The sequence below is a fragment of the Acipenser ruthenus genome, chromosome 11 (assembly GCF_902713425.1).
Source record: "Acipenser ruthenus chromosome 11, fAciRut3.2 maternal haplotype, whole genome shotgun sequence".
Classification (NCBI taxonomy): Eukaryota; Metazoa; Chordata; class Actinopteri; order Acipenseriformes; family Acipenseridae; genus Acipenser; species Acipenser ruthenus.
Genome location: NC_081199.1, coordinates 26,774,568 through 26,790,503, shown reverse-complemented (window position 1 = coordinate 26,790,503; position 15,936 = coordinate 26,774,568). Strand labels below are relative to the sequence as shown.

The window sequence follows — 15,936 nt, the reverse complement described above, 5'->3', positions numbered from 1 at the left end:
GTTCAATCCCCAGTGGAGGACACTGCTGCTGTACCCTTGAGCAAGGTACTTTACCTAGATTGCTCCAGTAAAAACCCAACTGTATAAATGGGTAATTGTATGTAAAAAATAATGTGATATCTTGTAACAATTGTAAGTCGCCCTGGATAAGGACGTCTGCTAAGAAATAAATAATAATAATAATAATAATTAGTGAGACAGTTGATTGGAGACTGTATTTGGAGTGATTTCAGCTGTTGAATTGCAAGCTTGAATAAAAGCAATAAAGAAAATCACTGAAAAAAACACAATATGCCATGTTTGTCAAGAGAGCAGCACCTTCATGCAATTGACATGTGGGAGGCTGGACTAGGGCAGCGTACTGTGGCTCGCCGTCTTGGGTGCTCACAGCCAACAATTTCAAACCTGGCGAGACCGTATAACCAGACACTCATTGTCAATGCCAGGCCACGAACTGGGAGACCAAGAGTCACAACACCTGCCCAAGATCGACGGATCATTTTGCAGCATCTTCATGATGTCAATTGTTAATCGGCACAATTAAAAGTCACTGCACCTGCTCTAAAAGAGTTTGTCATTTTTCAATTGCATCTAGTGAATTTTATCCAAATATAAGTAATGTTTGTTGTGATGCTCAAATATAAGTGATACATTTATTTTGATGCTCAGTCTACATAACAGGAGAATGAAAATCTAGTCTCGGCATAATCACATTTTTGTAAAATTAAAATAAAAGCAACAAGTGCAGTGGGGCAAAAGTACAACAGTAAAATTATTCTATTCATTTTAAATTGTAACATTGCACTGTATTGAATGTTTTAAATTCCCTGTGATCCCAGACTTATGAAATGAACAGCCTCCCAGTTGTGCCTTGATTAACAGATTTTAGAGGTGACTATGGGGACTGTTACCCAGGTATCGAGGGGCTATAGTCTGGGTTGCAGGATGAGGTTAACCCAGCTCAGTGGAGCAGCTCGTGGTAATTGGGGTAAGCTAGATCTATCTTGTTTATTAATTGTGTACAAAAGATATATAACAGGATTCCCTTTTCTCTCACATTTAGCCCTTTGCTTTAAAAGTGTTGTTGTTTAGTGGACATTTTTCTCATTTAAATTGAGAGATTAACCTTTTCACCCCTCTTGAATAAACTTAATTAAATGGTAAATGTTGAAGTCAACTAGTCAGATGTTACGGGGGGAAATTAAACCAAAATTATACTCGCAAAATAGACTTGCTACATTTTACTGTTCTTTGGTTTTGGGAAGAATTTGACCAAAAAAAACCAAAAACTAATATATATATATATAAATCCAGTCTGTGTCCGTATGGAATTGAGGGATGAATAAAGAAGAGCATTAGTTGTACTGTTATACAATTATGAACCTGGTTTTACACTTAGTGCTTTAAAATAAAATGATAATTCTTCAACATTACAACATAAGAGTTCAAAGGATGGATTACTGGATTCATATCAGGATGAGTTAAACCAAACTTGGTTTCAGTTGTCCTTTTACAGTATTTTGTAAGTCTGATTACATGTACAGTGATCACATCTTGTTTTATAAGAGGAGCAATTCTAGGTCTATTACACAGTCCTTTGCAAGAACTATTTTTTTTTATTTTTTTTTATAACATTTACTATCTTTTTTTTCCTGCACATTCTAACAATATGATTTATTTGAAAACACGCTAGAGGCAATTGTTAAACAGATGTCTAAATCGCCCTGCTGGAATTGTATGTTGTAGTCAAAAGTTTACATAACCCAATGGAAATGTATAATTTCTCTCAAACAAATAATTTTAGGGGAAATATTTTCGTAGCAAAAGTTTTGCTTTTGTGGTTGAAGAAAAAGTTACAAGAAATGGATGTCTACAATTATTCATTTCAGCAATTTTTTTGCAGAACTCCAAAAATGCTAATTCAAAAGTATTCATACCCTGACAAGGAAAATTAAATTAATAGCTGGTTGAGGCACCTTTTAGCAATAATAACCTCTTTTAAACAAGTAGGATATTTGTGAATGAGCTTTTAGCATGATTTAGTTGGGTGGGGTTTTTTTTTTTACCTTTCTTCAACGCAAAATTGTTCCAGTTGATTCAAGTTCCAAGGACTTCTCTTGTGCACAGCCGCCTTCAAATCATACCAAAGATTCTCAATTGGATTTAGATCAGAACTTTGACTAGGCCAAATCTGTTACTAGCATTTGTAATGAAGGACAACTACTTTTACAAAAACCTGCCTACTTCTTCCCGAAAGGAACCATAATAAAAACTAAAACAATTAAAAAGCATGGCCCCAGGACTGAATTTATCACTGCTGTGCACGAAGTTCTGTGCAGCTGGATGTCTTTGAGATCGGTGCAGTTTGTGTCATTTACAATGTCTTTGACAATCTCACACACGCAATCCAGTGGAAATGGCAGTGTGATTTGCCACTAGAAACGCTAGTTGTAAGTGGTCATTTTTTTATTGACTTTATTAGGAGTTAGTAAATATAACTTAAATATTTTTATTATATTTAGGATTGTTGTTTTCCCTGTTTTTCCCTGATGTTTTCTTCACCTTTTAAGAATTTGACTGATCCCTGCTAGCCATTTAAAATTGGTTTAATGTTTTCATGGATGCAGAACGAAGAAACTGCATGCAAACAAGGGTGCAATATTTTAATAAGCGATTTTAATTTATAATTTAAAAAAGAATGAATGCAGGACGCACTTTATTACAGTCACTACTCGTAATTGTATTATAGCGATCTCGGTTAATGCAGGCAGGCTTTGCAAGGTATATTGGGCTTATGTCCGTGTGTGATTACAAACTTTTGACCAGAACTCATTCATCTTTCAAATGCTGTTTTGCAAACTTTAAGTGATTGTCCTTGTGACGTTTTCCTAAGAGTGGCTTTTTCCTTGGCCTGCGACCATTGAGACCTTCACCATGCAATACTCAACCTATGGTTGAAATGGAAACCCCAGTCCCACTTGCAGCCAATTCACTTTGAATATCTTTGACAGTCAATCTTGGATTGTTATTAACCTTCCTCACAATTCTTTTACTTGTTCTTGGTGAAAGAACCTTCTTTCTTCCAGACCGAGGAAGCGTTGAGACAGTACCATGAGTCTTGTTTACTTCTTGATAATAGAAACATAAGTTGAAACTGGGATACTCCAAATGCTTGGAAATCTTCTTGTATCCTCCAGCTTCATGACAGTTTAATCACTGTCTGCCTAAGGTCTTTAGATAGCTATTTACTTTGTCCCATATTGACATTGGTAATGACAGCAATCATCCTATGCCTAACCCTTTTATACTCTCTAAGAATGTTCACCTACAATACAGCATTTTCTATACTTTTTTAGAGTTAGGTTCTGCATTATCCTATTGAAATTTCTAGCATCTTGTAGACATCGTAGCATCAAATGGTATGAATACTTTTGAATTAGCATTTTTCATGCAAAAAAAAAAAATGCTGAAATAAATCTATTTTTTATAACTTTCTTTCCTCATCCACAAAAGCAAAACATTTGCTACAAAAGATTTTTCCTAAAATTCTTTGTTTTTGAGAAATTTCTAGAAATTATAAATTTCCATTGGTATGTAAACTTATGACTACAAGTATATCACACACACACAAGTAGTTAAGAGAGATATATATATATATATATATATATATATAGATATATATAGATATATATATATATATATAGATATATATATATATATAGATATAAACACATACAGTACATATATTTGAATGAAATGCTGTTTTTTTATTTTTATATTCCTGAGAACAGAACTACAAAAGCAGTCAAGTGATAAGAATCAAGCAGACTTTTTTACTTTTTTTTTTTTTTTGTCACCTTGGAAATGTTAACAGGTTTTCGTAAAACAAGTAAGAAGCCATAGTCCATACTCTTTCTTTTTTTTCTTTTCTGTAGAGCCATGGACCACTCAAGTAGTACTTTGTATCCATAAAGCACAACATAATAGCTTAATAAACGCTGAACAAATAAAAGAAAACACACTATTACACACTTCCATCCTTGCCTTAATGCTTTTTCAGTTTGAATCATGCTCCCATACCTGAACTGAAGTTACTTAATACAGTACTGAGCCCTCTTTCAGAAAGACTGATCGCATGTTTGCCTTCAAACTAAGCAGACTGAAGACACCACCAGTAACTCAACACCATACCAGACACACACTGAACATCGCCCCGAAAGAACAGATATCAAAACTGTCTTGCAAAGACACTGTCTGGGAATGTACTTGTACTAACAGATTTGAAACCTACTACTGCATAAATAAAAATAATAAAACATTTCCAGTACACACAATACCTCACTAATGGAAATCACATACTCTTTGCTGGCAGGCAAAATTTAATTGTCTGAGAAATCGAATTTCACTTTCCCGCAGATGCAAACAACAACTGTTTGTTCTTTACCCCTTCTGTGAGGTTTTTTACCCCATTTTTAATTGTATTTAGGCTCAGCTCACCGCTACCACCCCCGCGCTGACTCAGGAGCGGCGAAAACTAACACACGCTGTTCTCAAACGTGTGCTGTCAGCCGACAGCTTCTTTTCACTCTGCAGGTCTACCATGCAGCCAACCCAGAACTACTGCGTCGTAGGACAACGCAGCTTACAGGCAAGCCCGCAGACGCTGGCCAGTCCACAGGGGTCGCAGGTGTGCAGTGAGCCGAGGATACCCTGGTCGACCTAAGCCCTCCCCACCCGGACGGCGCTCGGCCAATTGGGAGCTCCCGTCCACGGTCGGCAGTGTAATAGCCTGGACTCGAACCGGTGACCACAAGCTATAGGGCGCATCCTGCGCTCCACGTGGAGCACCTTTACCGGATGCGCCACTCTGGAGCCCCTGTACAGCATTTTAAGTTTGTATTTTCCATTGTCTAAAGCAGTGGTGCACAACTCAAGTCATGGAGGGCCGGTGTCCCTCCTGGTTTTTGTTCTAACCATACCCTTAATTAGTTAATTGGACCAATTAAGCTTCTAATAAGGTCCGATAAAGTACTTTAGGGTGCAGTTGGAATAAAAACCTGCAGGGACACCGGCCCTCCAGGACCGAGTTGTGCACCACTGGTCTAAAGTAATACTTGTTGCTGTGTTCCTCTAAAGTCAGATGATCACACAAAAAAAACAATACATTGTCACTTTGTGCTACAGTGCACTCCGTTTGTAAGACTTGCATCCGTCCTGGATGCATATCACACAGTAACACAGCTGTACTCTGTATGTATTCAATGAATGTGTATTCACTTAATTGAAACACATTTTCACTAACAGAGAACACAAAAAACACCTGCATAATGCAGTGGTGCAGTCACCTTTTGATTACAAACAATGCAGTGTTTCCTGCATCACTGCACGATCTACGCTGCGTAGGTGCCTAATCGTGTGAGACGTGATTGAATTCAAAAACAGCTTTATTGGCTGTTCATGTCATTGCACTTGACACAGTGCCGTATTACATGTAGTCAGTTTGCCCCGAAATGATTCTTCTAAGCGAATTGCTTGATTCTTACAAGCGGATTATTTTACATGGGATAGTATAGGAATGATTTTGTCCCAGTGGTTTTGATCACTACATGCGGTTGATTCTTATAAACGGAGTGCACTGTATTACCTTAATCATCCATTCTGCAATATAACCGGCAAATGATACCTTATAATAAATGACTGTTCACCAAGGATCTTCAAAATTGCACTTATTATTCAAGAGGTTGTACCTTCGGAGTGCCACTTTTGGACCCTGAACCCCCTTCTTTTCTACAGTTTCAAAATTAAGATTCTAGTTTGTTGCAGAAAAAGTTGTTTGCAAAAGTCCTCTGTGGAAAGCTAGAAAATGAGTTGCAGATGGTTTTGAATTAACCCTAGTTAAAGCCTCAACATATTCATGTTTTCATAGCAGTAAGGTAAATTGCAATATTTAGCTAATTGACCCCCACCCACCCAGTTTCGATATCCTAAAGATGTTAAGTTAGAACACCACTAGTGAAGGCAACCTATTGTATGCAAAAGTATATCTTTCTAAAGGCAAGGAACTAATTTTTGCAATGTATTTTATATACAGTATAGAGACTATTTACTGTAGAGAACTTAACATTTCATACACTGATGAATTTGACATGGTTGATGATAATACCAACACCATAAATCGTCTCTCGTTTAAAATGTAAACGTTTGAGTTTATTGCTAATATATGAAACCACAAGACCAAACTTGAAGTGTCGCCAGGGTCACAGATTCAGCATTATAAATAAGCTATGAGAAATAAATAAAGACATTTGGGTCAGTATTCCCTTTTCTGGCCAAGATCAATTGAACTTTTCTAAATGTAATATAACTTAGAAAGCAGGAATGCTATTGTGGTTAAAAAACTGGCCTAGCTGTGACTAATGTGGATACATTTTGGCATTTCCACTTCCAAGCTGTTGAAAGTCACAAAAAAAAAGAAATTCCCTAATTTGAAATAGGCAAATTCTGCTTTCTCTTCACAAATTACACAGTCAAATGTATAAAAGGATCCACTTGAACATTTTAAATCCAGTGCATTTTATTGTGTTTACAGATCCAGACCCAATTTAGTCCAGTGTCTTTTTTTTATTTTTTTTTTATAAAGAAATGGTACCTGATAGACCTGTTACTTTTATCACTAAAAGAAACAGATGGATTAAATCCAGTAGATATTGGCTTAAAAATCGGAATGAACCCAAATATAATTCTGTATAGTGTACTTTGTTCAAACAGGTATTTTATGAAAATGTTGGGTTCAAAATGCATCTGAAACCTTACATAACAATGGGTTTCACAAATATAGCAAAAACAAAGATGGTAATTTACTAATCTGCTCCAAGTGCAGTCATTTTACTCCCATACTCTCCTATCTCATCTCAAGTGGAAAAGAAGTAGGAGCCTTTCTAGAGAACATGTATGGACCAATTGTTCAGGCAGCTGGAGAGACACCTAAACCCTGTGCCATAGAGTGCATTGGAATCTTGGTATTTAGAAATCCCCAGTGCCGCCACATCAGTCAGTAGTACCGAGACCAGCCAGCTCATGAATGAAATTGGAAATGTCCACTGACTTTGTGCCACAGCAACTGCTCCAACAAAACAGCTACCCCCCGCCTCCCCTTTTGAACTGAAATCAGAAGAAACTTTTTTTTTTTTTTTTTCCAGCAATTCTAAAAGGTGGGATGACTCTTGATTCCTTGAACTGAGTGTTACTCATTATAGCATGGTTATAGCATGGTTTAATTCTACCTTTCAGAGACAGGCAAAGAGGAAACAAGTTGCACTTGCTTTTTTTTCTTCTTTTTGTTTCTATTATATCATTTAGAATATATTTTAAGAATCCCTGTCACAACATGATAAGACACTTTTATGAGACTGGATTTCTGGTATCACAATTCATCCACTGCATAATTAAGAAAAACCTGAATGTTTCTCTAGTACAAAAACAAGCTCTTGTGTATCTTGTGAGCTGAGCATACAGTAATGGGGTGGGAGTGATTGTAAGGCCAGAGTTTTTTTTTTTTTTTTTCACTCAAGTGAAATGGCCGCCCACCCAAAGAATCAAACTAATTGTGACCCTGTCATTATGATTGCATGCAGCAGTTATTGACTTAAGATTTTCTTTGAGAGACAATTTCCTCAGTATCTGTAACACACCTTTATATTTCCCCATCCCAAATTACACCTTTTACAGCCGCAGGCCATAAAGAGCCAGGATTAAATACCTTCTCTACATCGGTTGTCAGAAGATCAAATCAGGTGCAGGTTTGTGTAGGTCTAATGACCACATAATTATTTATAGTAAAGCACTTGTTTTCTGATATCCAGGTACTTACTGTGGAGGCTTTTTACTCTTATGATGGAAAACCAGAAATACTGCTGAGTGGCATTGCAGTATTCTTTAAGTTACTTCTCACTCATTTTGTAGCATTAAATATGTGTTTTTCTTGTTCTTTAGAACAAAATGGTACCAATTAAATTTTTTAGTGGAAAGTTTTGAAAATAGCTCCCTACATCCTTGATGTGCTTTATACCCAGCCTGTTCAAGGTAGTAAAAACAGGAAGAAGAGCACCCAGAGCACTACAATCATGAGATGGTTACAAATTGCCTAGATTTAAAAAAATACTACAAGTCATGGCAGGCAGATTAATTAGGTTGGGAATATTTAGAAGCACTACCTGTCTTCCAGGGGAGCGCCAACACTTTAGTGATGATGGATTCTTCAGGCTGGCTGATTTGCCAAATTGAGTGGGCTGCAGAATGTTAGATTGCCATTTCTACCTAGCAACACCCAATGACTCAGAAAAGTCTTCTGTTCAGCGGAGAGCACTGCAGTGTCACGCTGCCATGGCAAATGGATTTTATGTTTCCCGAACATCATGGCCTCTGGTTTAATTTACTTAGTTGGGGTGCTAGTATTAACAGGCCATATTGACAACAGGAAAAATGACTAAATACAGATGAATTTGGATTTATTTTAATCAAGTGTGTATTGTCTCTTTGTTCTCAAATTAAGTTGTATAACCAACTATTTTATACATAAGACAACTATGACTTGAACCCCTAACTGAAATATTGAATATTACTGTATACCTATTTGTCCGTCTCTGCTATAGCACAGTACAACCAAACTTGCACATGATCAGAAAACTTGGTTGCATAAACGGCATAATTTTTTTTAATCAGTAGCCTGACATCAATATTGTCATCTGGTACAATGTTTGAAATTTCGATTATCCATGGATGGTTAATCTGCGGTCCACAATTCCTCCTCTTGTTGCCCGTTTCATTATCTCATAGCAGCAAACTACACTGACTGATCTTTTGACAACCAGTGGCTCAACCTACAATTAACACTATACAAAACAGCTTGCAAAGACAGATTCAGTAGTGGCTGGTGAGCAACTTCAACAATATGGAGTTTGCATGGAATCACATTTATGTTTTATCATGGGATAGATCTCCCCCAAATAAATGCTTATTCAAGGAGTGCTTTAACAATTCAATTGGTATCAACAAGCAGTTTAAAAGAGACAAGTAGTTGACTTAGAGTAGCAGTCTTGGCATGAAACATCCACTTGGTTCTCCATGCAGTTTGTTCATTTTTACAAAAAGAACATGAGATAGAAGACAGTCTTTTGATTCATGGTATTCTATACTGTTTTAAAAGACAGTAAGTAGATTATATGGTTCCCAGCGGTGACAGCTGATCCATTGCAGTAATTTGCACCATACACAACAAAGCACATACCTTACTCCCAGTAGTGGGGATGCTCCAAGAGTCAAATACCAGAAGAAAAAAAAAAGTTTTTTCCTCAGTTTTCATTTTGCTTAAATGAAGACCATTCTTCCTAATACATGTTACTAAATGGTGATGTTGTAAAACAGTCCTTGGTAGAATTAGCGATTGCAAGTCAAAAACAAAATCAAACTGAACGCCCTACTTTAAAAACAGACAGACAGACAAACTAATGTGTTTCGACACTAACGTGTCTTCATCAGGTTCACATTGTTCTCTGTTAATGTGAACCTGATGAAGACACGTTAGTGTCAAAGCGTTGTTTGTTTGTCTGAGAGTGCAACTATGAATGTCACTACAGAAACCTTTTTGGTAAGCCATTAAAACTGAATGTTTGGCTCAAAGATTTTTGAACTTTTGTATTACCATAGAGACTACCTTCACTAATTACATACATTACATATATATATATTTCTGTGTTAATTCAAAATGTTCTTTTTGGTCTACCTTGCCTTTTACTTTTGTCTCAGTAACGACCCTGCACCCATCGACTGATGTACACCATTACTAAAGGGCAGCTCCCAGTCAATGTTATGGTTGGAACAATGTTAACAGGTTTGTAGTTCGCATCTTGTGTTTTGTTTTTCCCTTTATTTTAACACTATAGTCTCTCTTAAGGACAACACTAGGCTTGATGAACTTGAGTACAGTTCTCCTACTTAAGAAACCCAATGCTTTATCCACTTACTACTTCCTTAGAATCTTCCAGCAACTGTACCAGTGTTCAAAAAGAAAAGAAACCACAGGTATCCGTGCCTGGAAATGGAGTACATTCAGTCGAGTGATATGCAATATATTCAGAAAGGAGAGGTGATGCTGATGAAATGTAGTTCTGGTGCTCTGCCTGCCGGGGGCACTGTATTTTAGCTCTCTGGCTCCTCTATGTGCCTGGGGAGCAAAGGCTGCTGGCTGGCTGTGCTGGTCCCACGGGAGATGCGCTCCTGCTCCCCGTTGCTGGGCACAGTTGCCATGGGAATGGGCTGCATCACAGTGGGGATGATGCCTGTGGGGATCAGGCTGTGGCCGGAGCCCTTGAATGTCAAGTCCTGTGTGGGCAGGAGGGGTTTGAGGATGCTCACCAGGCAGAAGGCAGAGCCACTCTTGGGGATGAAGTTTACTTTGTTTTTGTCCGGGCAGTAGAATGGAGGAATCTCGTGTAGCTGCCTGGGCCTACAACAAAATAATATTTGAGGTCAATCAAAATGTTATACTTAAATACCACATATGTACGAATGAATAAGCTGTGGCTGGGTGGGGGAATACCTTTTTGAAGGATTTATAAATATTCTCAATAGGAGACCATTGGGTCTGTATGCTTTTATTTAAAAATGTAATACATATTTCCCACAAAGTTAATGAAATGACCCTTTATGGTACATTATATGTGTAAATATATGTATCCTATACTATTATCTCAATATTAAGACTATAGAACAGGGGGAGGGGCACTAGTTGAACACGCTTGTGGCACTAATGGTGCATATTCCCTCTTCTGTCAATATTGTAGTAGTGAGAGTCACATTATAAAGTTGCACACTCATAGCAGAGTTTATGATCAAAATGCCAATACAAAATCAATTTAGCTTCCTCAAATAATGGAATTCTTAAGAGCACTCACGGTGTTTCTTCAAAGACCTTTACCCTCTCGCAGCCCTCCGGAGGTTCCCGTTTGAACATGTAGCTGTTGTTCGGCTTTGGGGATGAGGCATACTTGGGTAGCGGGGAACTGTTTCCACAGTCTGCAACATGAAGGAGAAGGGTACAGTGCAGTTTATGAAAAGCCATTGCAAAGATTATACCAAAGAATGATTTAATAGAAGGTTGTGGTAAAACATGCAGAGTTCAAGTACTGTGGGTCAAGGTGAGCAGGGCTGTCATGAGAGTGTGTTTAGTGTTCATAAAGCATACTGTAAGTAATTATTTTTGTATTTATTAATTTGTTTTAATTCTTTAGTTAACTCTTGGGTCTCCTTTAACTACTATGGACCGGACGCACATTAATTAAATCATTGGCACACCCAGCGAACTGTAGTTAGGAAATAAGCTGAACCACTTGAAACGGACATGCGGGGCAGGGAGCAGTTATGCACTTGAAGCCAACCTTGTGCTGTAAACGGGCATGTTGGAAGACAGAAGCAGCCAGGGAGCTAGGATTTGATTGGGGTACCTTTCTCCCTGCCGTCGGTGAGCAGGTCGTCGGCAGAGCCGGGGCTCTCCTCGCTGCCCTCGTTGGAGATGGTGAAGAAGGTGGGTGAGATGGACTGTGAGCGACTGCTGCTGTTGCTGCTCCTATCCACCCCGGAGGGGGTCTGCGTGTCGATGCTGCGCGTGCTGCTGCTGCGCTGCGGCAGGGGGGGCGGTGCCCGGTGCCCATCCGGGATGTCCTGGGGCTGTAGGAGGAGACGGGTGAGTCTGGGAGCTGAACTCTCCTGCTGCGTAGGGAATTTTAGGACATTATATTCCCCATACTCTGTGGTTGTTACAGGGCTAAGACTTGGTGGATAACTGCTGCATAATGACTCTAAAGAAAGCAAGTTTAAAATAAAGGGAACAGAGAACACACACACACACACATACATACAGTAGTTTGCAGAAGTATTCACCCCCCTGCAAAGTTTTCACATTTTGTTGGCACCTGAGCGTACACCACGACGCTTTCAAATTAAACTACTCCACATTGATAAAGTTAAAAAATGCACATAGAATATAAATACGTCAGATTTACAGAGAAAAACTGATTAATCTCAGTTGCATAAGTATTCAATCCCTTTGCTACTGCAGCCCTAAATCAGCTCGGGTGCAAATGATTTGTTTGAAAGGTCACACAATTAGTGAAATGGTTTCAGCCTGTGTGTACTCAAAGTGGTTTAACTTGTAGATAATTTCCCTCAGGTATATAAAGACTTTCAAGCTGCAACTCACATAGTGATCCAACTTTCGAAACAAGTCAGGGATAAAGTGGTAGGGAGGCACAGAGCAGGAGAAGGGTACAAGAAAATTTCAAAAGGCGCTGATTATCCCTCTCGGCACAGTGAAGTCCATCATCAAAGTGGAAGATGCATCATACCACCCAGACACTACCCAGATAAGGTCGCCCTCCCAAACTGAGCAGCCGGGCAAGCAGGAAACTGGTTTGGGATGTCACTCTGAAGCCAACAATGACCTTGAGAGATCTGCAAAGTTCTGTGTCTGAGATGGGAGTCAGTGTTCACACATCAACAATAAGCCGTTCCCTGCACTAAGCTGGCCTGTATGGACGGGTGGCAAGAAAGAAGCCATTACTCAAAAAGCCTCACCTTAAAGCACGTATGGAGTTTGCGAAAAAGGATGTAGATGATACTGCAGGTTTTGTGCTCAGACGAGACAAAAATTTGCTTTCTTTATATTTCTCTTTTATTTAGGTTCAAATAGGCAGTACTATACATTGATAGAACCTCAAGGCGGCTGGGGGCTTTGTGCCTAGTGGAAAGGGTAGGGTTATTAGATACAACTTACAATAAGCTGCTCATTCTTGTCCCCAGTCTCCTTGATGATAATGCGCTCGATCTCCTGGTTGAGGCCTTCCACGCTGTTCCTGAATCTCGACACTGTTGACTTGGAAATCGGGATCGGGATCAGAACGCTCTTTGGAATGGGAGCCTGGAATAGAGAAGAGAACAGGACCATTTAAGTACCTTAACAGTACAACCTGCCTATTTCCTGATCAAAGTCTGCATCAAAAAAAAAAAAAAAAAAATGATGCATATGTTTTTGTGCTTAGCTGTAAAGGTACAGCATAGTATAAACACAGCTGGAGATTCTTACCGCACTTACCAGGTATTCTCCATTCTCTATTTCAGAAAGGGGCTTTGGTGATTTTAGCCCTATTCAGTAAAGCTACTGGTTAACAACTCAATTTCTTGTACTCATGTTTTTATTTCTAGAGGGACCTAAACATCCATATGAAATGTGCACTATCATGGTAATTTTAGACTTTCGATGATCCCAATGTTTTTATGTGGTAGTTATTCTGTCTAAAAAAAAAAGGACTTTTACATCAGAGCTTAATACATGAATTTCAAGCACAGCACATTCAGCAAAAGTACCAGAGCTCCAGAACAATATTATGCGGTTATCTTGCAACAATATTTTGCGGTTATCTTGCCTTCAAAGTCACACATACAGTGCCATGAAAAAATATTTGCCCCATGTCTGATTTTCTGCATTTTTGCATATTTTTGACACTGAATGGTATCAGTTCTTCAACCAAAACCTAATATTAGATAAAAGGTACCCTGAGTGAACAAATAACACACAAATTTGATACATATTTAATTTATTTATTAAAAGAAAGTTATGCAACACCCAATGCCCCCATGTGAAAAAGTAAATCGCCCCTTTAGACTCAGGAATGGAAGAATTTTGGCCCACTCCTCCATGCAGAACTGCTTCAACTCAGTGACATTTGTGGGTTTTCGAGCATGAACTGCTCGTTTCAGGTCCTGCCACAACATCTCAATGAGGTTTAGGTCTGGACTTTGACTAGGCCATTCCAAAACTTTAAATTTCTTGTTCTTCAACCATTCTGATGTAGACTTGCTTGTGTGTTTCGGATCATTGTCTTGCTGCATGACCCAGCTGCGCTTCAGCTTCAGCTCACGGACGGATGGCCTGACATTCTCTTGTAGAATTCTCTGATACAGAGCAGAATTCATGGTTCCTTCAATGATGGCAAGGTGTCTAGGTCCTGATGCAGCAAAGCATCCCCAAACTATGACACTACCACCACCATGCTTGACCGTTGGTATGAGGTTCTTACTGTGGAATGCAGTGTTTGGTTTTTGCCAGACATAACGGGGCCCATGTCGGCCAAAAAGTTCCACTTTTGACTCATCTGTCCACAGAACATTGTTCCAGAACTCTTGAGGATCATCCATGTGCTTTTTGGCAAACTTGAGACGAGCAGTCATGTTCTTCTTAATGAGCAATGGTTTCCGCCTTGCTACTCTGCCATGAATCCCATTTTTGCCCAGTGTCTCTCTGATGGTGGACTCATGAACACTGACCTTAGCCGAGGCGAGAGAGGCCTGCAGATCCCTGGATGTTGTTCTAGGGTTCTTTGTGACTTCCTGGACGATTTTACGCCTTGATCTTGGAGAGATTTTGGCAGGACGGCCACTCCTGGGAAGATTCACTACTGTCCCAAACTTTCTCCATTTGGACAATATGGCTCTGACTGTGGTTCGATGGAGCCCCAGAGCCTTAGAAATGGCTTTGTAACCCTTTCCAGACTGATAGACATCAACAACTTTTTTCCGGAGGTGTTCAGGAATTTCTTTTGTTCGTGGCATGATGTGCCTCTAGAACCTGTGTGCTGACAACTTCATTCTGATGGTAAGGGCCAAAGTTAGTCAGATTTATATTGGGCAGGGCTGGCCCAAATCAGGCCTGGTTGTTAACCAAAGTACTCAAACAGCTGACCCTAATTATCCGTTTAATTGGGTTGAGTTAACTAGGGGGGGGCAATAACTTTTTCACACCTGAAGATTGCATGTTTGACTACCTTGCACACCAAACAAATGAAAGATGCACCAAACATTGGTGTCATTTTTTCTCTCAGACTCCCTCTATATACTACTACAACCCACAAAAAAATCTGACCAAATACAATGTGAAAAATGTACAAAAATGCAGAAAATCAGACAGGGCAAATACTTTTGTTTTGACATGCAAGCATTGATAAGTTTTTATTTGTAAAAATGCCAGTACAGTGTTCACCATCTGGTAGACAACAAAAATTAAAAATAAAAATAATAATAAAATACAATTCTCACTGGGGGCCCTAGTTTGCTGTGGTTTCTCATTCACCCTTTGCTGGAGGGAGATTGGTTACTGTGAAGGGAAACGCTGCAGCAAAGCAATTCACCCTGGAAAGGCACTCGCCCAATAAAGTGCACTGCAGTACAGTACTGCAGCATCTCCTGGGAATGTGAAACCAATTCCACTACCTGTGTGTGTGCACGTGCTTCTGAGCGTGCACGTGTTTTATACATATCGGTGATGTGACTTCTGGCTTGTTTACTGAACACTGAGTAATTGCACAAAGGATGCACTGTGAAGGACAGTGATGCCAGGTCACTACTTGTCAGTACTTATGTTAATGGGGTAGAAGAAAGAACCAGAAGGGGAGGTGTTGGAGGGGATTCTGGCTGTAGGGGGGTAGTTCTGTTACTCTTCATTACGAGAGGCAGTGCTGGTGGGACTTTTTCAAGGGGACCAAGAAGCAGAACTGAATGTGTGACCCCTAATAAAATAAAATAAAAAAGACAGAGGAGCGCTGGAGTACAGGAGCCTCGGTTTCTCTGATCAATTTGGGGTCATTTTGGGTCTGTCATTTGTTCCCATGTCTCCCAACACACTTTACAACATACTCATAACTAAGTAACCTTTTATAAAGGATTGACATCAGAATGTACTAATATGTTCAGAACACAGGCCAGGCTTCTGTTCTGTAAACATATGTAAAAACCTACCACCAGATTCAGTAGGAGTACTCATTTCATTTCAGCTCTAATAACACTACTGTTCCAACATTGTATATTACATTCCATAACGACAGACTG

At 39.2% G+C, this 15,936-nt stretch overlaps 1 protein-coding gene across 1 annotated transcript in view; it reads right to left on the bottom strand.

Annotated features, from left to right (window-relative positions):
* Nucleotides 1–7,908: 7,908 nt before the first annotated feature.
* Nucleotides 7,909–15,936, bottom strand: part of fam117bb (family with sequence similarity 117 member Bb) — an 84,535-nt gene continuing 76,507 nt past the window's right edge. Inside the window, exons 5-8 of the mRNA XM_034045368.3 lie at nucleotides 12,830–12,973; nucleotides 11,502–11,724; nucleotides 10,953–11,073; nucleotides 7,909–10,504 (exon numbers count right to left, since the gene is read on the bottom strand). Of these exons, the coding sequence (XP_033901259.3) occupies nucleotides 10,198–10,504; nucleotides 10,953–11,073; nucleotides 11,502–11,724; nucleotides 12,830–12,973 (795 nt within the window). The 3' untranslated portion in view covers nucleotides 7,909–10,197. The remainder of the gene's footprint in view (nucleotides 10,505–10,952; nucleotides 11,074–11,501; nucleotides 11,725–12,829; nucleotides 12,974–15,936) is intronic.